Raw genomic sequence first — 27280 nt, 5'->3', positions numbered from 1 at the left:
GATTTAGAAGATTTTTGTTAGCTTTAAGTTTCTGTTTGAAGTTAGATGAGTGTTTAATAACTTGCTGCTTAGAAGTTTTAAGGTTTTAAATGTTGATGACTATTCCTAGCTGCTCTTTATGTAGTCAGTGCCAATTTTGCCGTCACTTGGGATAGAAAATATTCATTGTATCAGAAGATTTAACTTTAGAAGCAACTCTTTAGGAGGCTGGTAAGTATTGGGAGTCTATGGGTTGAAAACTTTTATATAAAAGCAATCCATTAATTCTTTTGTCTTTTTTTTTTTTATTATTCAATGCTTGTTTTGCAGAAATAAGACTATGAAATCTCCCTAATATGTAAACTTGTGGCATGTATGTCATAATAGCTTCTACCAGCTGTGAATGAGGGGCCTCAACACCCTGGAAAAAAGGAAGCAAAGCCAATGCTGTGATACTAGTTCAAGAAACAATAGCCTCTTAACTTTGTAAACTTCTCAGTAGCATGCTGTGTATAATGTTGTGTGCTGTTTAATTTCAAATGTGATTGACACCAGACAAGTATTTTTATTGATGGCTCAGCATTTCTAGTTTGTAACTGTTTTGCTTTGGGTTTTAGTATAGATATTCTCAAGTGCCTAAAACTCTAAGCTGTCTCATGTAGTGGTTGAGAGAGAAATAGAAGCATCAAATTATCTTCAAAGATCCACGTGTAACTGACCTGTGTGACAAGCTGCTGGGTTTCTGGTAAGAAAAGAGAGGGTGGTGTTGGTTTCTGCTGTCTAACTTGAAACCACCTAACCATTTATAGACTCTGTTTATATTACATGGAAGTTTAAATGACAGTTAAATTTAACTGCCCTGCCCAAATTCCTTAATTCAATTTAGTCTCTCATGTCTTTTGCAGTCTTCTCTTATTGCCACTGAATGTGTTACCCTGCCTTTGTGGGGAGGAACAAGCATTACTGGACTTGAATCCTGCTAACAAATGAACTGCTGTTCTTGTTTTTAGAGGAGCCCTCACTTACCTACCTTCCCTGTACTACGGGGTCTAAATTTTTTGGATGCTGCTGCTGACACATGTAGTATCCACACTGAGTGCCAAGAGGAGGGTTTGTCCCTATTTTGCACAGCTGGTACCAACTCTGTTCAGCAACAGCATCCGTGGCTTTGGTTCCTATTGTTCAGCATCCCTGCTTAAATTCAGCCTGTCCCGTGTGCATTCCTGTCACTCAGTCATTCCTTCCCAGCTGTACATTGCCTCCAGCTTTTTTTTCTAGAACCTTATGGGAATGTAATGTGCCAGGCTGTGGGTCCATCATACAGGTATTAGCCAGAAGCTCCTGCTGTCTTTGCTGTAGGTAGCAGTGCTGATGTGAGAAGTTAGCTGAGGATGCAGAGAAACAAGACTTGGACAGAGCTCTGGTTGACTTTGTAGTCATGAGAATTGCTTCTAATATGCAAGTGGAGAAGCCAAACAGGAACAATTCCTGAAGCTGTTTCAGTGGGACTCAGGAACAGGCTAAATGTGAGTGCTGGCGTGTGCATTGGCTCCATGAACCATCAAAAGCAGTGGGCTCGCTGCACCCAGTACACGGTACCCCACCCCGTACCCGTAACAGGAAAATCTGAACAGCCCCTCTGAGTTGCTCTGCAAAGTCAGACTGAAGCTTTGTGACTGCCAATTGCACCCCTGGGCGTGGAACTGGTGCCTGGCGCTTGTGCGCTGGCCCTCACCAAACAAACGCCGCTACCCTCCGGGGTGACAAACCAGCTCCGCTGCCCCGCGCCCTGGGGCTCGCGCTGAGCCCGCCTCCGCGGCGTCCGGTGAATTCGGTGGTTCCCGGGGGCTCGTTCCCCCCGCGCCGGTGCGGAGCCGGGCTGCGCACAGCCCCACCGAGCGCTCACCGCGCTGAGGGGGCGAGGGCCGGGCTACAGCCCCGCAGGTAACGCACCCCTCGGAGCCGGGGTGCAGCTCTGCGGGAGGCGTTCCCCTCCGCCCGTGCGCGCAGGCACCGGAGCCTCAGCGCGGCCTGGTTCCGCCCCGCCCCGGCTGGGCCACGCCGCGGCCCGGGGGCAGGCGCCGTTGTGGCGATGGAACTCCCCGCTGGCTTTCCGGGGCGTCCAACCACCCGCGCCGCCGCTTCACGTCCCTACACCTCAGCCGGCACTCCGCGCTCCTGGGGGCCGGAGCGGGGCAGCCGTACCCCGCCAGCTGACACGCGGCCGGACCGCAGCCGCCACCGACACTACGGTGCCCTCCCGGCCGGCAGGAAGCCCCGCCCCCGGCGGTCCCCAGACGGCTCCGGGGCGGGGCATCGCGGCTCCGGGGCGGGGCATTGCCGGCGCAGGAAGTGGGGCCGGAAGCGCGGCGGCGCTGGCGGAAGGGGACGCGCAGGAAGCGGCTGCCGGGGTTAACCCTCCCCCCGCGGCCACAATAACAGGGCGGCGCTGAGGGGCAGGTAAGGACCCGCGGGCCGACACGGTGAGGGGCACGGCGGGGCTCGGGGAGCCGCTGGCTGCCGGCGCCCCGTCCTCTCGCGACAGGCGGGCCTCGTGCGGCGGCGCGGTGCCGCTGTCCCGCTGTCCTCCTCCGCCGGCCGGGGCCGTCGTTGCCCGGCACCGGGGCCTGAGGCTGGAGCCGGCGAGGGCCGTTCCCCGCCTGTGACAGGCCCTGAGGATAAACCCCGCTCCGTCCCTTCCCGCGGGGAGGAGAGGGAACCCCGAGGCGCCGCCTTAGGGGCGGCTGCCGCCCCCCCCACCGCCTCCCCCCGCTGAGGGACCGGCTGCGGGGAGGAGGGCTGTGGGGAAACCTGCTTTTATACCGCCTATCCGAGCCAAAACAAACGTGGGCTTTTTCCCCCTCCTCCCCTCAAGGAAACACCCCTCGTGCGCTACCCCTTGCCAGGCCGTCCCTCGGTGGTCTCTCGCCGCCTCTCTGCGGGGCCGCGGGTCTCCTGGGGCTGCTCGGGCTCTCTGAGCTCGGTGTAGCAGTCCCTGGGGAGGGGGGGGCCGTATCTCGCCGGGCTGCCGTTTCGTCCAGAGGCCCTCGCGAACCGATTGGGTTGGGGAGAGCACAGCTCTGTTCTGCCAGCTCAGAGACCCGGAGGGGTTTGGGGGTGGGTTTGGTTTTGCAAATGGGGTCAGCTTGCTAATGGCGAATGAGCTGTTAAAGCCGCACATGTGAGCTCGAAATAGTGTCAAGAGGAGAAGGTATTTGGCAGAAACTGCTGCCTCATAACAGAGTAGGCCATTCTTTTCCCCTTTTACTTAACTGCAGGAGCCAAACTAAGCCACAGCCCAAACTCAGTGGGCAGGTTGTGCTCGTTTCATTCACATCTTACAGGATACTCAGACTTTTCCCTGATGTCTGTTAATATCTTTCTTACACTTACCTTATACCACAGTCTTAATGCTCACCCTCAAACACTGCTGTATGTACCCCATCATGTGTCTGAACCAATCGAGAATTTATTATGTTGTATCCTGCCCTCAGCTCAAACTGAGTTGTCAGGTGACACTCATTGGGAATCCATGCAATACTTGGTTTCATTGGAATCCGATCTCATTAGTACTCCAAAGCAAATGTGTGGCTTCAGGAAGTTGAACACTGTTACAGTGTGGTGTTACAAACATGCTAAATCCCTCCAGAGTGGACCATGAAGAAGGGCAGTAAGTGTATGGGCTACAAACTCCACATCTTTAGCTTTGGATGGAGAAGTCCCAGCTGGTCCAAGGGAGTAGAGCGATGTTTCATGCTGTTTGTAGGCAGAAGGTGCTAATTCAGTTATTTTAATATATTTTAAAATGCAATTAATTGCAAACATATATAGTTGTTAATTTAAAATGCATATGAAAATCTGTGAAAGCACACATTTCTCAATAATTAGATGACAGTCAGACAATCAATGTTTCAGATGTTGTGCCAGCATATAAATCATTTGTGTTGGAGAAGGCAAAATTTTTCATTCTGTTGCCACTTCCACACAATGTGAAGCCAATGCTCTGGTATATTTACATCACAACAAATGCCCTAACTTTAAGTTTTCAAAAATGCCTTTTTTTTTTTTTAAAGCTGTTTCTCCTCATCCACTGAATTTTGATATTCAACTTGTTAAACAGGTTTACTCAGTTAATGGTGCTTTACCCCACTTACCAGAAAGTGTTCCTTGGCCGAACAGCAGTAGTGAAGACATTTCTCATGCTGTTCACCTGCACAAGTTAACAACTCAGTTACTCTAACATTAACATATAATTTCATATTTTAGTTGTTACTTCTTGTAATCAATCTGGAAACCTACATTACTGTTATTTCAGTCCTCCTGTGCTGCAGGAACAGCATAGACATGACCACATTAATTCAGTAAAGAGAAAGAAGAGAGGATATCCTGTGCACTGCTGCTGAGGCAAGGTCTTTCAGGTCTTTGAGGGGCTTTGATCTTTAAGCAACTTGAATATTTTATTTGGTATTGTAACTGCTAAGAAAGGGCTGGTTTGAGGACCTTTAATAGGTTGGGTTTGGGAAATGATCAGTGGGAGCCCGTTTTTTGCTGAAAGGGACATTATTTATTTTTCTGCTAGACAGAGGCTTTGGGATTTCTGTTTCACTGGAACACATCTAGTTGGTATGTGCTTGGTAACCTCTAACTCTCCACACAGCTTTCCTGTGATGTGTCTAGATCAAGTAATGTGTGGATGGTATCTCTGAAGACATTTTATTTATGCAAAAGAATGGATCTCTTATTAATCCTAATTGTTAGTCCCCCTTAGCTCTGGGGGACTTTCTAGTCTATCTAATAACCACTCACCAGGTTATGTCTGAGACTTTGTGTATGAGGCAAACTATAATTTATTGGAATACTTTTTCTATTTCTTAGTTAATTCAGCCGTACAGGAGCTTGTCTTTATTGGCAGGTTTTGTTGGGGTTTTTTTGGTAAACGAAGCTTAACTGGTGTGTCCTCCTCTACTCTCTGTCCCTCTTCTCTTTCAGTTGCACTGAGTTTGCATAACATTGTGAACATTTCCTTTAATCAGAAATCGTTTCAAAAATGGGTCCCCGTCGGAAAAGTGTGAAGCCGTGCTCAGTGAACAGTGAAGACTCTGAGTCTACCATAGCTGATGAGCCAAAAGATTACATGAACCAACTCTCTCATGAAGTGCTTTGCCACATCTTTAGGTGAGCAGATTCAGAAGTCAATTTATTGAATTTATTGATTTCTATTTTTCCCCATTGTACTCTCACTAATAGTGCACGTAGTGTTCAGAAAATGTAAATATACCAGGAGTGAATTGGTAGAGAAAAACTGGATAGAGTGAGAATTGTTTTTTGAGTCCCAGAATTTGTTTGGATGCTTACAAATTAATTCAATTATGTCAATGTCATAAAAGGTGGAAGGCAGAAGAAATAAGTTTGTTTAAATACCGATTTCAGCTCAAAAATGTATCTCAGGTATTACTTAGTTGAGGTGCATGTCTTGAAATCATTGCATCCACTTCATAGTGTGTGGAAGGGAGCTTGGCTGAGTATATAAACTTCCCTGCAGCAAGGTCCTTCTTCCAAGACGTTTGCTCGTGCCTATTCAGAACGTGATGTCTTGCTGACAAGATCTGTTTTTAAAAACAGCAGCTCTCCAAAAAGTTTGCTAATTTAGCATGGTAGGATGTACTAGGAAATGAGCCTACCTTTAACTGAAGCATCTCTCCATTTTAGTATTATATGTTTACCTTAAATGTCCTCTATTAAGTGTCAGAAACTGGTGAGTCATGCAGCCTATCAAAATTGCCTGCTTTATTAGAGGAGAGTTGCAAAGTTCTGTTTGAATTAATGTTGTTAGGTGTTAGGAATAGGTGAATTTGTGTAGCCATGTTTGGGATGTTCTTTAGTTTGGAAAAAGCTGAAAAGGATCCATCTTTGATAAATCAGGGGGGTGTTTTTTCCTCTCCCAAAGGTACCTTCCCTTGCAGGATATCATGTGCATGGAATGCCTGTCCAGGAAGCTGAAGGAAGCAGTCACTCTGTACCTGCGAGTAGTGAAGGTTGTGGATCTATGTGCAGGCCGTTGGTGGGAGTACATGCCCACTGGTGAGTAGTGCACTCACGATATGGCATTGAAGTCTCGAGCAGAACTGACTGTTCTTTCCTCATATCTCTAATGATGCAGGCAGGGCAGATTGTGTTTGATTCCTTTTGACTTTTGTGAGATTTGGGTGGCTTCCTCAAGTTAGTGGTTTGGAAAATTTGTCTGTGTGTCTGTGTGTGTGTATTGGATATTACTGTAGCAGAAAGTGGGATTCTCTGTAGCAATCTGTAAATACAATCTGTGTTTGTCTGATTATTGTAAGGGAGTTAATCCAAGGGTTAATCCAAGAAGAGGCTGTTTGCATGCAGGCAGGAAAATATACAATGGAATGAGAGAGCAACTCATCTGCCAACACTTAACAATGTAAGAATAAATAAATTTTGATGTCACACCTCAAGCCATCTTCAGATCTATAGATAAATTTGGCAACCTAGGTCAACCCTGTGAGTATTAGGATTTCTGTTGGATTTAAATTATACTGCTGGGATACTGTTGGGGGAAAAGAACTAAAATGAGTGAATTCTAAAGTTAGACAGATTTGTTAGGGCTGGTATCAGGTAGATGGTTAGACCCAACCTAAGATAGATCCAAATACAGATAACTTTCTAGTTTAAAATCCTTTTTATGTGTTGTCTGATCTTAGAATAAAAGAATCCTTTGCTTTAAGGAACTACTCTGAGAATTGTGAGCTGTGGTCAGTAATGATGAACTGCAGATAACTCATCTAGCAGGGCATTTTTGAGTCATGTAGCTGATAAATGGAATTCCAGGAAAGATAGAGACACAAAGCCTGACAGTCTGCAGCAGTGCTTCATCTGAGAAGGGAGAAAGTAGACTTAACCTGTAGCCATGCAACTCCACTGAGGAAGCCTATAGCAAGCCTGCAAAGTTCAAGGCAGAAGAGTATGTAGGTGATGATTTCTAAAATCTGGAAGTAGAAAACAAGCTATTGCTTCACTGAGTACATCTGCCACTGTTGAATTTATCCTACCATGCAAAGAGAACAATGTATTTGGCTTTCCCTTTACAGCTAGGTGTCTGCTGTCACACAAATACCAAATCTGTTGTTGTCATCTTAGGTTTCACTGATTCCAGTTTCCTAACGCTGCTGAGGAAGATGCCAGACATTGAACAACTTTATGGTCTTCATCCCAGGTATCTTGAAAGACGCAGAGTCCGTGGCCATGAAGCTTTCAGCATTCCTGGAGTTTTAGAGGCTTTGCAGGCCTGTCCAAATCTGCTGGTGAGTAGTTAGACTTGAGACAGAACCTTCTTCAGCTGCTGAGATGACACATGTTAACAGAGCAGAAGCAATGTGGCAGGGACTTGTGGCTTACAGGGCTTACAGACCTGGACTTTGTAGCCAGGCCTGGCTGTAGAGAGTATCAGTTAATTGTGCTTGTATTTGCAAACAAGTACTGGTTTTAGTTGCACCAGTGGGCACCACAGGTGCTCTTAAATTAATTAAAAGTTAATTTAAGAATTAAAAATCTGTTCCCTCTGCTTTTAAAAAGTCATGTCTTGCTAGGAAGTTAACTAACGTTGCATTACACATAGTGCATTATTGAGAAGTTTACATGCTTAAGAGGATGTTGTTGCTTGAACTGATGTTAGAGCATCTGCTTTGCTTCCTTTCATCCAGGGTGTTGAGACCTCTCATTTAGAGCTGGTGGAAGCTATTTGGACATACATGCCCCAAGTTCACATTTTAGGGAAGTTTCGTAATCGTAACGGTGCTTTTCCAATTCCTCCTGAGAACAAGCTGAAAATTCCTATAGGAGCTAAAATTCAGACTTTGCACTTAGTAGGTAAGTGTGGTAATGGTGAAGTAGTTGGCTTCAACACGGGTGAATTTAAAGGCTTTGACACTGCAAAATCGTTAATTCTTTCTAAGAGAGGAATCTAGCATGTGGCATTTAAAAAATATTAATTGAGAGAGATATATATCTCTCAAAAAATCAGCTCCAAAGTACAAATTCTAAAAAACTGTCTTGACAAGCTAAGGTGAAGAACTTTTGTTTAAAATGTTTACAGCTTTTCTCATGTGCCACATGGGGAAGAAAAGCCATCATGTTTCCAAATAAATTTATCCTAGAGTTTACAGCTTAAAGATTGTTTAAAATGTTTGTTTTGTTTATGTATTATCAGGGGTGAATGTCCCTGAGATCCCTTGTATCCCAATGCTGAGGCACCTTTATCTGAAGTGGGTGAGACTCACCAAACCACAGCCTTTTAAAGATTTCCTTTGTATCAGCTTACGCACTTTTGTCATGAGGAACTGTGCCGGTAAGAGGGATTTGTGGGCGGAGGGGATGTGTTAGCATGTAGGAAACCTTAATTCTGTTAAAGCCACATAGGCACCAACTGTAAACAGAAATCTTAGAACTACCTTTTTTTTTTTTGTCTATATTGGTTTGTTGTGTGTAGGACCCACAAATTCTTTGAAGTATGTTCCCCTAGTGACGGGCCTGGCTTCTGCTCGGAATTTGGAGCATTTAGAACTGGTTCGTGTTCCATTTCTGGGTGGACTTATCCAGCATGTGGTAGAAGATAGCTGGAGATCGGGTATGTAACTTCTTATCCCTCATGCTTAAACAGGTAAATAAAAATATTAGCAAATACTGTATGTGTGTGAAGCTTAGCTTTTTGTCTGTAGCATATCCTTCCCTGATTATTATTTTAAAGGTATCAAATTTAGAACTATGGTTATTGGGTTTAGTATAGCTGTGTGTTGAGTCTTGTTTTGATCTTTAACAGCAATTAACTCTTGACTGGTAAGCTAACCTTCCAGTTGCATTTGTTGGTGAGTAGACCTAGCAGGATTGGAGGGGAGTTGGGTGCTCATACACGTTTTATTGATTTGCTGAAAAAATAAGTGTGGTGTTAATTGTCAAGACAATGTTGGTAGAAATGTCAAAGGCTGAAGGTTGTGATCTGTGATGACTAAGTGAAAGAATGCGGTTTTCCTTTCTTGTCAGGTGGTTTTAGGAATTTGCACACTATAGTTCTGGGAGCTTGCAAGAATGCACTTGAAGTGGATCTGGGCTACCTCATCATAACTGCTGCACGAAGGTATGGGCCTGAGATCTTTCTTTTCACCCTTCTCCTTTCTCAAAATGACTGTCTTAGCAATGAAGTCCAAGAACATAAGGAAGCAGAACACCCTTCAAAAATTTAAGGAATAAATATTTAAGCGTTACATAGCAGTAGCACTTTTGTGGTTAAAGGTTCTGGAGGTATGTCTGCTTCTGAATTGCTTTGTGTCATAGGCTGCTGCCTTAGACCTGCATCTGAAAAGTCGGGTGCAGTTAGCTCACAACTATATTGCTGCGTAACTGCCAAAAGCTGCCATAATCATAAAACAACTATCCTCTTAATCCTACTATTGTTGAAATAATATTTTAATTTTATTACCAGAGGGCATCTTGAGTGGTTTCTATGGCAATTTTGTTTTGGCATGCCTTTTAATAACAGCAATTCTTAATTGCATTCAGGTTGCATGAAGTGCGGATCCAGCCTTCCTTGACCAAAGACGGTGTTTTTTCTGCCTTGAAGATGGCTGAACTGGAATTCCCACAGTTTGAAACTCTTCATCTAGGATATGTTGATGAGTTTTTACTACAGTGTATGACATTTTTTATAAACTATTTGACAAATATAAGGATTAAATCAGTTGTTGCGTTTTCAATGGTTTTCTAAGAGTGATTAGAAGAGACTATTAACCATCTTGAGGCTGCTGATCTCATACAGCTAAATACGTTTTTCCTCGCTTCCTGAAACTCTTACTGAAATTGGGAATCTCAGCTTTGTAAAACTGAAGTAATAATCTGATCAATTTTGCCAAATTGGGCTAAAATAGAGATTTAGAAAATGATGCTATAAAAGATGAGTTTGTGATGGTTAGAGCTTTGTTTGCTGCGGTCTTTTCCGTAGGTAAAATGACGAATGGAGACTTGGTGAAGTACGGCTTGGCTGATGTGGTTGAAAATCCAGGAATTATTACAGATATTGGTATGAAAGCTGTTAATGAAGTTTTTTCTTGCATCAAGTATCTGGTCATTTACAACTGCCCACATCTACATAACCCAAATAATTGGATTACAGGTATTGCACACCTTTGAAATTTTAGAGATACTATATGAATAGCTCTGATATTAAAACAGAATTTTTCTGCTCATAGTACTGCTTGTTCTATTTCTTAGTAAGTACAGTAGATGATGCTTGGTTTGGAAGCATAATGGTGCTGGTAACAGAATGGAGATACAGAAGATGCCTACTCTCAAATCTGGAAAGGGTATAATGAGAAAAATAAGTGAGATAGGAATCCTTCAGGAAATGCATCTCTTCTCTTCTGCAGATCACTCAAGGTGGACCCGACTGGTTGACCTCACCCTGGTGCGATGCCATGCGATAAAGCTAGATTCTTTTAGTCAGTTCATTGAGTTATTGCCAAGCTTAGAATTTATTTCTTTGGACCAGATGTTCCGTGAGCCTCCTAAGGTGAGTCTTTCAGGGAATAGTTTTACTTTCTGTTGGTGCCAGCTCATTGGAAATATGGTAAGCTCAACCTGTTATGCATGCTTTTAAAAGTTGTGATTAATTACATAGTTTAGTAAATAAAGGACTGTGGCTTGCAGTTACTATTATTGTGATACGTTAGTGAGAATGATGTGAGGAATGGCAGGGTATGGTCTTGTATGAATATGTGACCAGGAAGAAAGTTTCACATTGATACTCATTCAGTTGAGATCCCTACCACTACTTCATTCTGCTATTGCTCCTTGTATGTTTTGGGGTTTTTTTCTCATGCTCAGGGATCTGTTTACAATGCTAAGAAGCTTTTATGGTTCTGTAGTGGGTGAAATGGGGTCCTATTCCCCTACTGGAGTGCTGTCAAAGCTCAGGAATTTAATTTCTTCATATTGCCCCTTCTCCCACACTGTAACACAAATCTCTGTAATAACTGTTGTAATGTAATGAAAACTGCCTACATAACAACCTGCTTTCTTTGATCGTGAATTTTGTCTTGAGGCTACAGTGTTCTAGGAAGAGTGGATCATCTGCTGTTTGTACTGATGTAATATGATCTCATAGCAAATTAAAGACTACTTCATAGAGTTACATGCTTTGTGAAGCACCCTTTCATTGGGATATTAACTGAGTGTAAGTTTTCTGGGTTTTCAAACTTAAGGTGAACCTCTGCAGTGTGTAGCATAAGGAAGTATTAGGGATAAATTCCCTGTTCTTCACATGTGTACTGTTCTGTTATCCCAGATACTACTGACAGAATGCTTTTTCTGCTGGCATTAGGATATGTTTTTGAGATAATGTGTCCGTGATTATAAATCTTAATAGTTGCTCTTTGCTTTCAGGGTTGTGCTCGTGTGGGCCTAAGTGCAGGCACAGGAATTGGTGTCTCCTCTGCCTTAGTCAGCAATCAGAACTCTAACAATGACAATGACAACAACAATAACCACCAGAATAACAATAATCCAAACATCCATCACAACAATCACCAACATCCAAACGACCAGAATGAGGAGAATGAGCAGCGGCAAGATGGTCAAGCTGAGGAGCAGCAGATTGCAGCTGAGGGTAATCGCTGATATTTGTGAACCTTTATAGAGAGTGATTTTATTTGCATTGCTGCTTATTTACATACACTGAAAGCTTCTTGCTTTTTCAATTCCTGGTATGTCATTTCAGTCTTTTGAGGGCTGCTTGCTCATCTCAGCTACCTGTGTGATAAAAGCCGTTTTTGTGCAGTTACAGGCACAGCACAATTCAGCAATTCACGCCAGTACAGATGTTAGCAAAGTACAGTTTTGGTGTGAGAACTGTGGAAGGGTGAACTCTTTCTTAGGCTGCTCTGTAACAGCTGGGAGTACATCAGTATCAGATGGTATATTTTTAAACATTCCCAGCAAAAGCATAAGTCAATTGGAGGGAAAGAATAATGTAAATCCTGGTTATGCTGGTCACTGCAGTAGAACAGGACTTTTGAGGAGTGAAATACTTGGGAGGAGTGAGCCCTGAAAGTTAGGCTGGAGCCTTGGCTAAAGAGATGTAGAACAAATCTGTGAGAGACTTTGTGCAAGCTAGAGACTCACTGAAGGATTCGAGGCAGCTATCATTTACTTACTGATGGTTCTCTGACTGAGTGTGGGTGCCAGTTGAATTCCTCTTACACTTGTGTGCTCTCTTCTTCTGTCTCATCTTCCTGACCTGATATTAATCTTTTCAGCACTGAATGAGATGGAGGAGGTGGCACAAGAAGAAGGGATGGCTGCTGGGCAGGGGCAGAATGAGGTCCCAGCTCACAGCCAGGCTGTCATTCCTATGGAGGTTGATGAAGAGCAAGCAGGTAACTTTGGTTTTGGAAAGGAATTACCTTTTGGTATCCCTTTCATGAGGGGTGAGATTTTTCAGTACAAATCTTGGATGGTTTTCTGCAGTTGGGTTGTCTGGTGCATTCAAAATAATGATGCTAGAACAGCTTACTGCTGTGAAGAAATGTATTCTGTTTTAAAGTCTGTTTTACAGCCTCCAGTTTTCTTTTGCTTATGGAGTAAAATAATCATGTTCTTAAAGCCTTATTTTTGTGCCAAGTATAATAAAAGACTCAGAAGGCCTGAATGAACTTGTTGTGTTTCATTGTTGGTGTTAATGGCCTTACTTGTTTCACCACAGCATGTGAATGCTTTTCTTTTTTTTTCTTTTTTTTTTTCCAAGCCAGAACAACTTGTTCCAGTGTTAATTTTATATGTATTAGTGACATTGTTAGTGACACACGTAAGTGATGTCAGGTAGTCTTAATTTCTTTTATAGCCACTATTTGCAGGACAACATAATTTTCTGCTAAATATGCCCACAACATGAAGTATGATACATGTGTGCCAGATCTGTTCACTTTTTCAAGATAGCTCCTGAAAAGGTTATTTAACTTCACGTTCATTTCTTGTGTTACTCCCAGGCAGGTGTGTCATTGTGCTTGGCTAATGCCAAGAGAGGTAACTACCAAAGCACATTTATATCAAAGTTTGATAATTCATCCTTCTCCTTCCCATTTTTCCTGGAGGGATTTAGAAGGATAATTGTGAGTGTTCTGACCAACGTTTCTGTGTTTGTGGTAGAGGTTTCAGGGACTGATAATAATCCACAGTTAGGCAGTTACTTGTACTATCATGGAAGAATCTTTGAGTTGAGAAACATTACAGAAAACCTGTGTTTTGTCTTAGATTGTGACAGTCTTTCTCTTTTTAACTAGAGTGCTTTAATGTCAAAATGCAGCGTTGTGCTCTTCTCATAATGGATTTTAACAAGGAAGCCACAAAGTGGTGGCTAAATTGAACCAAATTAATCTCCTGTTACTTTTTTCAAGCAGTTCTAAAAGTTCTTCAGCCCTTTATTCCATGCTTGGCTAATTTTTACATGAACTGTTGGCATTCTTGTGCTGTTTTCAGGACCAAGTGGCATTCAGCCAGTTGTAAAAGCAGCACCTGTTACTGTCCATGATTCAGACAGTGAGGATGAGGAAGAAAACATGGGGACTTCAAGAGCCTGCATCTCTAACAGCATTGCTCAGAATTACTCAGATGGAGAAGAGAAAAGCAGAGATCCAGTGGAAACTAGAGAACCTTCAGGTGTGGAACACATAGGTTCCTGGGCACTGTTAAGCAAAATTTCTTCTTAAGCTTTGGTCTTTCCATCCTGTTTAGTTTTATTTCTAGCTTTGTAAAAGGCAAGTTGCTTGTTTGCCCCTTATACTTTTGTTCCTGTTACAGATTTAGAATGGAGGTGTAAGGGCACATCTCTCTGAGCTCCTAGTTGCTTTACAGAAACATAAAAAACTGTACTGCTTTGCATGCAGAAACCTGCAGCTCCTCTTCTGGATTTCCAAGTACACAGAATTCATCATGCCTGTGAAGCCGGATTTGCAGCTGTATTTTTCTGTATGATTCATCTGCCAAAGCATTGCTACTGAAACAAAATGTGACTTTTGGGGAAAATGTGAGAGTGTTGTAGCCATCTTTTGGTTCATGGGACCCTGCAGGAGTGTCACTTAAAGGTCAAATTTCTTTGATATGAGCTTGAAAGGGTAGTTAGAGTTCTCAGGGTGGTGTTCAGTACAGTCATCACTTCTGAACAACGCTCATTATTACAGAGTGTGTATATATAGTAGGACTGGTATGATATTTATTATTATGACTCAGAGTAAGAGGCCTAGAACATCACCATAGTATGACAATTATAGAGGGACATAGAAAAGAACATTCCCTGTCTTCTGAATGTAGAGATATAACCTTCACATCTGTGGCACCAAGTCCTGGGTCCAGTGTCATATGTAGCACGTCTTTTTCCAGCAGCAGAGGTGACAGGGTGTTTCCTGTAGTTAGTGTTCTAATGAAGTTGTTTCATACATACATAAGAAAGGCAGAAGCCAAAGTCAAATTGTGATATATAAATATTTGGCAGATAAGTACATACAGTATTAAGCTTTAATGAATATTTAGCTAAGTTTTTTTTAAAAAATCCTGCATTGTGAAGGACTGAGAAATGTACTGGTCTAGTACTGGTTTAGTTTCTGCAAAGCCTAGGACCTATCAAAGCTGTAGTGTGTCTTTCAGTTGTAACTAGAGTACTCCCTACACATCAGCCCCTGTCATTTAGTACATTTCAACTACACTGGAGTTTTTCACTGGTGGTCTGGTTGAAGGTTGAAATAACCTGTGTTTGGAGACTATTTGCATAAACACTTGTAGCACAAAAAATGTTTTTTCCAGCTTGGTTTAATGTAAGCTGTGAGGCTTAGGACTGTAGCCATCATGTTCCAATGGTGATTTGTACACTGTTCTCTATGGTTTTCTTCATTTGTCAACAGAGACTGATGTTACCTCTGGACACCACTTTCCATACCCAGGAGGGGGAGCTAAGGATTGCCATTGAAAGCATGAACTTCTATCTACATTACTATTTAATTCTTTAGATTTATTCCTCATAGTTAAGAAAACAGAAGCCTATTATCAATGTGGCTTTCATGTTTTTGTGCTTTGGCCTTTTTAACCAGTTAGCTACATTGTGGAAATATTAGCCTGTCTGGCAAATACGTATCTCATTTACTGACAAAGCCCCAGCACATCACTGCAAAAATAGCTGCAAGAGATTCTAGAGATTCAGCAACTGTTAAAATGCTATTAGTTCCCATAAGATGTAAATAGCTGTGTGGTACTGACAAGATTTGTTGTTGGCCTCTAGCCTGCCTTCTCTTTTAAGTAGCCTGTAATACAGTCACACTCAGTATTTAAACTGTGTGTTAGGTTGTCTCACTGTTCTCTCTCACTTTAACTCTTCCAGTGAGCGGTAAAGGCAAGACACCTCTGCGGAAGAGATGTGGTGCCAGCCAAGTGGGCCAGGCAAAGCAGTTCCTTACTGAGGAAAGCAGCTGTGAGAAAGGCTGTCAAGTAACAAGCGAGCAGATTAAAGCAGACATGAAAGCAGCAAGCGACATGCCTGAAAGGAACAAAAGCAAAGATTCTTACCCAGGTTGCAGTAATGCTACGGGATCAACGGGAACATCCAGCTCCTGCAGCACTGTTTCTCCTAGCCCTGACTGTGGACAGACAGCTAATAGCCACTCTGCTGGAACCAGTCCAGCAATCGGAGATGAATCCAGGCAGTGTGTCTGCTCGCCTTGTAAAAGTGAAGGTTCCAGTGAGAGAGAGACTGAGGAGAGCTCTGTTTGCTCCAGGTGCTCCTGCTACAAGCCACAGGATGTTCAGCGAAGGACTAGTGGGTGTTGCGATGGGGAATGCCCATCCACGAGTGGAACCTGCAGGAATGGACCAAACAGTGCTGGGTCAGATTTTGCACTTAGGACTCTGCCAAAGTGTGGACCTGCAGGAGGGACAAGTGATGAGAGGACTAGTGGGAGTGCCTGTGGGCCTGCCAGTGAGGGGGAGAGCACGGGCTCCCAGCAAGGGAGCTGCGAGATGGAGTATAAGGAAGAGTATCCTCGCAGACCACTAACAAGAGCTAGAAGCAAGCTGTCTCATGTCCCTCTGGTGTCAGAGTCAGGTATGACCTGTATGCTTATAATTCATTTCTGATTAAACTGCTGTGCTGGCATGAGACGGTGTTAAACAACCACAACACCCCCAGGTAATACTGAAGGTAAACCTGAAATTTATTGGTTAAAAATTTAAAACTAAGTGGTTGTCAAAGGGCTGGAATAGTGATGCAGTAGAAATGGCTGAGTTCATTGCCATAGCTAGGTAAAATAACAGATCTCTCTGGAAGAGTACCAGTGCCTTTTTTTGACTCCATGCAAGTATTTCTGTATGTGTTATCCGTACATTCTAAACAGTGTTTGATTTGTTCATTTGAAAACCAAATTCAACTTCTTTTTGACAGGTTCTCTCTTCCCGTGAAGGCTGCTATTCATTGAAACATAAGGCTGTCTCCCCCATTAAAATTCTCCCTTTAAAAGGTAGACAGCAGGTACACTCGGCTCGTAGCAAGAGGTAGAAGTTAATAACTGATACTTTATCAAGGAATAAAGAAAACAGGGATTATAATTGAGCCAAGTTTGTGTACCTGCATATTGGATTCTACTTCTAAGTGTGAAAGGCGTGGTGATCAAACTCCTTGAAAATTGTCTTTTTATTAAATAGGCTCATGCTGCACATTACATAAAACAAACAAACCAAAATACAAACAAAATCTTGAAAGGCTGGAATGAAGCCAGAAATGTTAGAAGAATAGATTGAAGAGGGGAACTTGCTGTTTCTTCCAAATATAATTGCTTTCCAAAATAATTATCTTAGTCTGCATAGCACACTTTATAATTACCTCCTACATCCAGGATTCTTTGCCGAGAATACCTGAAAAGTGAAATGAAATGTGCTGGTTACAGATCCGTATGTGTTGGAGGTAGAAAAGATTGATAGCCAATTCCTATCTCTGTTAGCATGGAATGATTCAAATGCAGTATTCCATAGCATCTTTCCAGTTTATCTTAATGTTCCCAAGTGTTACCGAAACCTAAATCACCTCAGATACTGTTCTGTAGCTCGATGCATCTCAAGATTGAGGAAATGATCTTCCTATTAAATTTCAAATGTCTGTTTTCTACCTTGCTCCACTATGACTAGTAATTAGTCTATAAAGATCTAAAGAAAATAGATCCTCTCTATCCTCATCCATTACCAAAACATGAAGTCAGACAGATCTAAGTATTCAATTAGGGTATCTTTCTGAAAGTATCTCTGTTTTCATGTTTCAGTTGTTCGTGGGGAAAAAAGATCCATTCTGCTTGTGGAGAAAAATGTCTCAGCATTTCCTATATGTAGCCTACACAAGTCAGAGCTGTTTTCCTGGCTCCATATAGTTATGTGTATGTCTTTATGCTTTATTTTCCTCTTTGAAGGAAGTGTTCTTCTTTGAACGTTACCTGATGTTTGAGGCAGAACGAGACTTGCTGTGTCATCTTTTAAATATGTGTTTAATACATAGGAAAGTGAAGATGCTGCTGCCTGGCTGTTACAGTGGTTTTCTTCACTAGGACAGGATATACAACTCTTTAAAGTATAACCTGAAAATACTTTGTTATAGAGTTATGTTATTCCATAGTCTAAAAATGTGCCTTGAATACAACTGCTTTCTACTATTCCAGCATGAATGACATTGTGGTTGTCAGCTTCTCTAACAAGCATATGTTTGATAGCAGAAGTATTTTTTTCTCTTAAATGTTTTTCTCATAAATAATTGCAGTGGAACAAGCCAAATATTAAAAGCAGTGAAATTTTAAAAAGATCAGTGCCACAGCCTAGCTGGCTAAAGGATGTGTAATAAATGGGGGGTTTTAAACATCTTTTAGTTTGCATTTGAAGCGAATCATGCTTTTCACATTTTAAAATGCATGTTGTGTTAAACCTTCTGTAAAGATTTCTCATCCTTGGGCTGTACCTTGAGCAATTTGACATAAAGTTGGAAAGTTTTTCCTATAATATAGCTAGGAAATATGTCACACTCTGTAGATACTCCAGGAACTGCCACAAAGTTCCCTGGGGATGATGAGTCACGGTGCCACAAGTTCAGTACTTAGTATTACATCTTTCAAGCTGTGGATCCTCTAAAGCGGTAGCCTGAATTCTGGGGCTCATAGGCCCACTGAAAGTCACAGGTTAATTAATAGTTTGCATGTATTGGTGGAATTTGATGATGTTCAGTAAGAAAAGAGAGATATTTTTAAATGTTGGTGGTAGTATATCATGGAGTAGTTCATATATATTCTCTAATATATTGCACTTCAATCTTGGTGGTGAACCTTTGTGAACATGCCATATGTTTAAACAAAAAAGTCAATGGAACCTTAATTTTAGTAAAAAAATTTCTTGTTTTGATCTGTTAATTGTTGAAAATTAATTCTAGGGCATTTGTAAGGGAGGTCATCTATCATAATTTTTTTTCCAAAGTCCCATCTCTTAAATCAAGTAGGAATTTGATGTTACTGGTGAGTGAAATGGAGTAAGAAGCAGCTTGGGAACATCAAAGTATTTTATACCTGGGCATCCTTTGCAATGCTAGGAAAAAGTTAGTGACAGTTTAAAAAGCAGATTTCTAAGTAGTTTGAGATTCTTTCTACTATTTAAAACATTAAAGCTATTTCAGTTCAAGTATTTGTCAAGAATGTTCTGTTTGCTGCAGAGAACCAAGTATAACCTAACAATTCACCTCCTGTGTTTCTCTTGGCTCCGCGTCTTTCTATGGTGTTGAAGATTCAGCATCCCTGTGTTTTCAGCTATAAACAGCCCACCACCCCCTGGCCCAATTTATGTGTGAATGATTCTGAGCAACAAACCTGAAAGCAGGTTTTGTGCAAGGAAAAGATATACAGTTGTCTTCAAGCCAGACAGGTAGTCTGATCTGCTTTCGTAGGCAATGTATGTTCTTACTGGATGTTTTCAGCTAGGGAATGCCTCTGTTGTTCTCCTGAAATGTAAACAGAGGAAAGATTTTTCTGGTCTTCTGTTTTCAGAGGTGGCCAAGCCAAAAGCACGGCAAACCACGAAGCGGAAAAGGACAGCTGACAAGTCCACGAGTACGAGCGATCCGGTGATTGAAGATGATCATGTTCAAGTAAGGTCTATTTCCTTACCTGCTACAGGTTTATCAGCTGAGGATGCTCATGAGCAATGGAATTACACAAGCTTGTCTTTGGTGTAGAGTCAAATGAGATTAGCTGATGTTGCTGCTCCCTGTGGTCTTAACCATATACATGAAGTTTCTGTGTTAGGTGCAGTGATGCTCTGACTGGCCTGAGAAGAGCAAAGTCTAAGCTAAAGCTGAACTTGAAGTGTGTCAGGTGCTTGTGGCTGTAGTGCTGCATGGAGTCCTGCTTTTCTGCAGTGTCCTACTCGGTGTGAAGAGAAAAAAATTATCCTCTGACATCTATTTTGAACCAAAAGCATAGGCTACTGCTGTTAAAAGAAACATGGGATGTGCAATTACCTCTGGACACAGCAACTCTGCTGTTACTTTGGAAGGACAGAGGTTCTCTTAGCATATAAATAACGTGAGTTTATTCTTCAGCAGCAAAGGTCAGTTGTGGAAGAAGTCGCAAGGTCTGTCTTAGTGTATTGGGGCTCTTTACCCAAGGGCCATATTCTAGCTGAGTGTAAGAGTGCTTCAGAGAGTGAAGGAAAGCTAACTTAAGCTTCTGTTCTGAGCTCTGCTGTCAAGGAACCTGCTAGCATTTTTTTTCCCCCCTCTGTTCAGTGAAGAACTTAGCCTCACTAATTTAAGACAGCTTTTGTGAATGTGTGCTGTAACATTTTTCTGTTTACTGGGATGCATTACAGCTTTTGTGATTGACATGAAAGGTATTTTTGGTGCATGATTTTTCTTCCTAAAATGTGCAATTTTGAAAGAACAACATTCTGATTTTTGAATTTTTAACTGTTTGTGGTTACAAGGAACAGCTTAAATTGCTGAACCCCTTTCAAAATGCTTCCTTTTTCTCTTTACATGTCTCTATTTCAGTGAAACTATGTTTACTCATCTTTGTATAATTGCTCAGCTTCACCCTTGGGTTGCTGAATTTTGCTAGGATTTGTAGTCATAAAACTTGGAAAAATTCAGATAAAAAACCCAAAATATCTTCCTTGTGCTCATGCTATTGGAAATGATTGCTTATGTGTTTCCTGAGCTTGATTTGTGATAGAAAAATATATCACCAATAGTGGACATACAGGATTAAGTAGGTTATGTGTGTAATTTCCAACCCTCTGTGTGAGGTTTTCCTCTGAGATAGCACTGGTAAAATACATTGGTACTGTAAGTTCAAACCATGTTTCTCTGATATACCTTCTGCCTGTGCTTAAACAAGAGTGACTGTCCAGAATTGCTATTTTTGTCATTGTGGTTGAAAAATAGGTATTGAATAGTAGAAGTACCTGGCAGGTGATATTAGGTTTTCCAGTATGAATTCTGCTTCCTGATACGGCTTTTCTTTTAATCCTGTGAAGTTGTTCTTTTGCATTTTGTGATGTTGCTGATCAGCAGGAAGTCTTTTTATCTCATTGCCATCAGTAGCCTAGTCATCTCAAATACCTGTTACCAACAGAAGCTGCATTATATTGATTAGTATCCAGTTAATATCCTTCTGTATCTGGCAGTACCTGGCAATATCTTTTAAAATTCAGTTTATTTTACTTTCCTGTTTTATTTTTACCCCATTGTAGATTTATTTTTTCTCCCCACCAGGTGCTGACTTTGAAATCCAAAAACCTTGTTGGAATCACCTTAACCAATTGTGGAATAACAGATTTGGTACTGAAAGACTGCCCCAAAATGATGTTCATACATGGTAGGTATTCATGCATAGCTCCTCCCTCTGGCATTATGAGAAATTTCTGAAAGAATTCAAGTCAGTCCTCTGCTTGCTTTGTATTCATCAGCTGCTTTGCTACAAATTAAACTGATGCTTAGAACACTAAATGTTACTACTTCTCAGTTTGAATGCCTCTTCCCCTATAAGTTGTAACAAGTTTAATAAAGATTAATATCTGAAAATTAGCAGATGAAATTATATGACAGTTAGGAAGATGAGATGTTTATTGAAGAGTGATAATAGAATAATTGGCAGCTGGTGAAATGAGTTTCAGAGCACTTTGTTTTTTCTCTCATTTCTTTCTGCATGCCTAGATTATTTAGCTGACATGATAAAAACCTGTTTTAAATTATGGCATTTAAGCTGCATTGCATTCACATGCCAGTGTGTGTGATTGGTGCTGTATTGAAGCACTGGGTCATTTATTGTTTTCTGCAACATCTACATAAAATAACACCTTTTCTTCTGAAATGAGGTATGCCTACTTAGGAGAGAATGAAGAAATTCATTTATTTCTTTATTCCAGAATACTACTTAGAACAGAAGTAAATTTTTAGCTCAATTCTGATTACATGAGCAGGGTTAGTAGAAGGGAAATAGCTTTATTTTACATTGTGTGGCTTTGCAATACTCTATATTTGATCTGATTTTTGATGTTAGTGGTATTCAATTATGGCAGTCCACAGACCATTTCAGGAGGCTTTGTGAAAGGAAACAAAAGGAGAAAAAGGTTATTGTTAGATGTAATTTGACATGGCCTTTTAAAAGAATTCATACAAGTTCACAAATTAAAAGTTTGGTCATAATGTGGAAGAATTGAAGAGCCAGCCTATTTCTTCCATATGCTTCAGTTGCCAGCTAGACAATTACTTCAGTTATTGGCTGTTACTTCCAGTACTTGTTTGCCTTCTTTTGAAGTAGTGGCCTTCACAACTCTGACAGGAGGCTCCTCAGGTCTTTTCAGTACTCCATTTCTTTTCTTGTAATAATTTTGTTTGCTGATTTACAGCTACAAGGTGCCGTGTGTTGAAACACTTGAAAGTAGAAAACGCACCAGTTGTCAATCGGTTTGACTATGCCCAGTGCAAGAAGCTAAACATGGATCAGGTTCTGGATCAGATTCTCAGGATGCCACCAGAAAGAAACCGGATCATTTATCTTCGTCCAATGCAGCAGGTACACACCCAATGTTAATTTAATCATGAATGCATCTGAGGCTCTGCCTGTGTTCTTCCACTCTGGGCTTCATGTGCTTTCAATTAATGCAGGAAAGGTAAATTTTTCAGCAACCCAACTCTGAGAAACTTGTCTATTAAAACTTTTATCCCCAAGGCTTCCACTGCAGAATCTGGAACTTGGATACTAAATTTTAAGACTTAATATTACCATCTCAGAAGATACTGTAAAAAATCATGATGCATTACATTCATTCAAAACTGAATAACTAAGGTAACTGTAAGAACCTAGATGCTGCTAAATCAACTTGTAGTTATGTATAAGCAGAGACATAGGTATCTGCAATTTTTAACCCATGTCCTATAAGATTTACTAGCAGTAAGTTAGTGTTTTGAATAGTACTTTGCAAAAGCTGCATCCTCTTTTGATGCTAAACAGTGTTGCAAAACAATTTGTGGTACTGGGAGCCACCCTTTCCTCCCCCAGATAACATGTAGAAGATGTAAGCTGTAATACTTAGTGAGTTATTGAGGTCACTTGACAAGTAAATAAGAGAACTTAATTTAAGACCCAGAATGGTTTTTGACTTCATCACTCTAAGCAGGGCATTCTGTATTCTACTGTGATCCTGCCTCTCTCGTGCAAAGTAATGCTTTTTCTGGTTTGGTTTGCCTGACCAAGGAGGGAAGGCTAATTTGATATAAAAGCAGGCTGCCCTTTGAAATCAGATCTCTTGCTTTAGCTCTTGGAGGACAGTGGTAGAACTGTGGTAAAACAAAAGCCCCAAATAATCGAGAACCAACCCCTCCCTCAAAGCCAGAGACAAATCCAGAGAAAACAAATGTAGTTTGGACCCTTATGTAATTTTATGGAAGTTCACTTACATATTGGAGTTGTGAAATGCATCAGAAAATACACATTTCCCATCAAATTCCACTGTTCAAGAAGATTCACTGGCAGAGCCGCACGTGGGAAGTTTTACTCTGTTTAATTGTGTATTTGATTATATATGCTGTTAAAATTTCTTCTTGTTGGGCATGTTCCCCAAGAATTGGGGGGGATTTGATAGATGTGTCCTGTCAACCATAAAATCACATCTTTTTCTCCTGGTTACAAGTCTTGGTTTGCTGCCTTTCACAGGTTGACACGCTGACTCTGGAGCAAAAGATATTTAGTGGCCCTTACCCCTACCACATCTGCATAATTCACGAATTCAGTAACCCACCCAACGTCCGCAATAAGGTGCGCATTCGGAGCTGGATGGACACAATAGCAAATATCAACCAGTGAGTACTTGCCCTTCAGTAACTTCACAGAAAAAGTGTTCACTCCTGAGTCTGTCGTTACAGCTTCAGTCAGGCTGGAGACTTGCTGTAGTCTGTTAAAATTTTAAAAGAAAAAAGGTGTGCTGACTAGTAAAGGTTGAATCCTACATAATGCAGCATAGCATTTCAATGTCCACATGTATCTCATACAAAAGGTAAACTCAATAAACTTACCCATGTGAAGAATACTGTGGAATTCCCCAGTTCTGCTCCATCCAGCAATAACAAAGTTGAACATTGAAGTAGTCGAGATGGCTGAGGAATGTGGTAGGATCTGAAATCAAGATTCTTCTAATTAAAAAAGAGAGACTTATTTACTCCAAGAAATAGAATTAGTTTCTGGGCAAGATAATGTGCAATGAGTATCAGCTCCTTACTGAGGAGCAGAAATTCTTAGCAGCAGGAAATTGTTGCATACAGTGGCTCTGATCCAACTGCTTTAAACCAGTGCTTTTGTCCTGGTTTTTCACTAAAAGGACTATGAGAACAAATTTACTTGGGAAGTTTTGTTCAGTTGCAGCTGTGTTGGATTGTTCCTTACAGACAGAAAGCTATACTTAAAATTTAGTTTGATTGGTTTCTCATTGAAACCTTACGTATTCTCTGTGGTTACTCTCAGAAGGGAAAAGATTGTATACTGAGCTTGTGTGAGGGTCTTAGAGGAGTGTTTTGATGGATTCAGGCTCATTAAGGGAAAAGTTGTGTAATAGGATTTCCCATTTGGTTTTTGTCATTCCCACCTTCGCATTTCCTATCACTACTGCCTGTATTCTCTTCCTTCCTCTCTCCAGAGAGCTTATTAAATATGAGTTCTTCCCTGAAGCTACACGAACTGATGAAGACCTGAAGAAATACACAAAGTACCCTTGGGGACGAGATATTTACACTCTAGAAGGTGAGTGTTTAGAGAGAGCTGAAAGCTGATGATCAGTCTCTAAAATAAGTAACTTTGAGTGAGGTTAGAGAGACATGAATAATAATTCTTGTGGGGAAACAGAGGACTTCTGACACAGAGTGGGGGAATTGAATTGAGGAAGTGCTTTTCCTGCAGTCGAGCGACTGATCTGTGTGATACCAGTGAAGTTTACTTGATAAAGAGTGTTGGTGCTGAAAGAGTGACATTATCCTCTTTGTGCGCTCATCCTGTCTGTCCCCTAGGCATTGTGGATGGTGCCCCTTACTCCATGATTACTGACTTCCCATGGTTGAGATCACTGAGAACAGCGGAGCCAAACAGTTATGCTAGATACGACTTTGAGGATGATGAGAGAAGTAAGTAATCAATGCATTCCTTTATTTTTCAAGTTTTTAATTCTTATGCTTTTTATGGTAGTCTGTAAATAATGACTTGTAGCAGTGCTGGGAGCTGGATGAGTAGGTGGTCCAGCGGAGGAAAGGGCCATAGTACTGTAACAGTATATCAGCCCACTGAAGTGCCAAAATTAGAGAGCTGCTCTGCTGCTTAGTTTAAAAATATGATGGGTTTGTCATATGCAGAAGGAGTGCATGTAAACCACACAAACCCAATGCTGTCATGTGTAGTCCCAGGAATTCATGTTCTTTGGAGATTAGTGGCATTGCTGCTGAAAGCTCAGCTGGACTAATGTTTCTGGCCTTGCCTGGTGAGAGGTTACTAAAGTAGGCTGAAGAGAGAGCAGCAACTTTTAGAAACTTAGGATAAAAGAGGAAAGAACGGGACTTAAACTCTGGAACAGAGATGATGTGGGTTAAGAGTTCAGGAGATATATATATATATATATGCGCCTCTGTCTATTTAGGAGCTTGTCTTAAAAATACTAGTGTGCAGTTCCTAGGGCTCAATTAAGAGCAGGGAAAAATGTTCTTCCACTACTTAATTAGGAAAATCTTGGAATCACCTTCATTAGAGGTATTTTTAATTGATGTCAGTCAATTAAAATTCTCATCTAGCTATAATTCAAAGGGATCATAGAATCATAGGTGTTGGAAGGGACCTCGAGAGATCATCAGGTCCAACCCCCCTGCCAAAGCAGCTCCCCAGCTCATATTGCACAGGTCGGCGTCCAGATGGGTCTTGAATATCTCCAGAGAAGGAGACTCCACACCCCCCTGGGCAGCCTGTTCCAGGGCTCCCTCACCCTCACTGTGAAAAAGTTCTGCCACATGTTGGTACAGAACTTCCTGTGCTCCAACTTGCAGCCACTGCCCCTTGTCCTGTCCCCACAGACACTGAAAAGGGGCTGGCCATTTTCCCCTGCGTCCCATACTTAAGATATTTATAAACATTAATAAGGTCCCCCTTAGTCTTTTCTTTTCTCTAGGCTGAACAGTCCCAGCTCACTCAGCCTTTCAAGGATAAGGGATAAGGCTCAAAAGGATTAGAAAAAAATCTCTGATTTTTAAAAAATTTTATTATATTTGAAACTGATTCATAGACTTCACACTTGTAGTTCAGACTAAGTCTGAATAATAAAACATTGATGTGTATTTGATTTAAAAGAGTAATTAGATTAAACATGATGTTAAAGCCATAAAATACAAAGACTTCATCTTTATCCTCAATTGCTCTTGTTTATAAAACATTTAAGTGATCACTGAAATGGATAACCTGAAAGCATGTCAGGTAAGTCTTAGGGGACAGGCTTTGCTATGCACTGGGACTTCCTTCACTCGAAGTCACATGGGCTTTTGCGTACATTAAATGAGTATTGGAGCTATTGAAAGGTTTAAATATGGGGAAGACAGAATACCTTTTCTGCTTGAATAATATTCCCTGAACATTTTTGTTCAATGGAAGATGTTTCTGTTTGCTTTGTTCTCCCAGACTGCCTCATTTAATGCGAAACAGATTGACTTGCAAATTTCTTTATAGGAAAGATTCTAGTTTTCATTCTTGTGTGCCTTCCACAGCCACTATTTATGCACCCCGAAGGAAAGGGCAGCTGTCTGCAGACATCTGCATGGAAACAATAGGAGAGGAGATCTCCGAACTGCGCCAGATGAAGAAAGGTGTGTTCCAGCGCGTGGTGGCTATCTTCATCCATTACTGTGACGTCAACGGTGAACCAGTAGAGGATGATTACATTTGAGTGGATGCCCTCCCTATCCTGTCATCTCTTGAGAAACTGATTGGCACTGTCGGCCAGGAACGCAGGGGGATTCTTTCCGGATGCAAAGCGTTCTCCTGAAACACGTACTTTGCGGCTGTGCTCACACAGTTTGGAAAAAAGAGTATGTAGTAAATGTATAATGAAAAGTAAAAATTGTATACTAAGATTTGTACATAGAGGAAACAAAAGAAAAACTTCCTAATACTGAGACTTTATTTCATATGTTTATACAATTTAATTTAAATTCCATTTTAATGAAGGCCAATAATTAGAAACAGGGAAAAAATATTTGACTTTTTCAGCCCATACAATTCATAGCAGTATTTTTTTTTGTTATAAACAAAATCCCATTTGCTGTGTTCAAAAGAGTCATCAGAGTCTCTTTTAATCTGTGCCTTTTTTCTTGAACATTTAAGAGTCCAGTCTGAGTAAACCTGTTGAGCACAATCTTTGCGTCCTGTGTGCATTTTTCAAAGGGAGAGAACTATTCTCCAGCTGTTGCAAAGAAGACCAAAAGCAGAAGAGAAGTAGGGAAGTTGCTGATCTGTGGTAGTTTCCAGAGTTCATTAAAAACATTTGTGAGAAAGAAGAAAAATCTCTTGAGCACCTTGAAAACAGAGGCTATGTTCTAATTATTTCATACCATTTGATTTCATTTTAATAGTGTTTTTAACTCTGTAATATGAAAAAAAAATTGCTAATTGTTGGTTCTGCTCTCTAGTGTGTGTCTACACGTACTGAC

At 41.2% G+C, this 27280-nt stretch overlaps 1 protein-coding gene across 1 annotated transcript; it reads left to right on the top strand.

The window, feature by feature from the left end:
- Nucleotides 1-5026: 5026 nt before the first annotated feature.
- Nucleotides 5027-26929, top strand: FBXO38 (F-box protein 38; the record flags this gene model as incomplete). The annotated part of the gene is made up of 21 exons (XM_084268572.1): nt 5027-5154; nt 5927-6060; nt 7138-7301; nt 7701-7866; nt 8207-8344; nt 8486-8623; nt 9037-9130; nt 9553-9683; nt 9992-10162; nt 10416-10558; nt 11431-11653; nt 12303-12422; nt 13522-13701; nt 15413-16132; nt 19095-19195; nt 20822-20924; nt 21958-22124; nt 23265-23410; nt 24241-24344; nt 24608-24721; nt 26339-26929. The coding sequence occupies 21 exons, from the start codon at nt 5027-5029 to the stop codon at nt 26515-26517; spliced, it is 3564 nt and encodes a 1187-aa protein (XP_084124698.1). The 3' UTR covers nt 26518-26929.
- Between the last annotated feature and the right edge of the window lie 351 nt (nt 26930-27280).

This window comes from Gallinula chloropus, assembly GCF_964237585.1.
Source record: "Gallinula chloropus genome assembly, chromosome: 10".
NCBI classification, from domain to species: Eukaryota; Metazoa; Chordata; class Aves; order Gruiformes; family Rallidae; genus Gallinula; species Gallinula chloropus.
The sequence above is the reverse complement of the archived record's forward strand: the minus strand, read 5'-3'. Positions and strand labels throughout refer to the sequence as shown.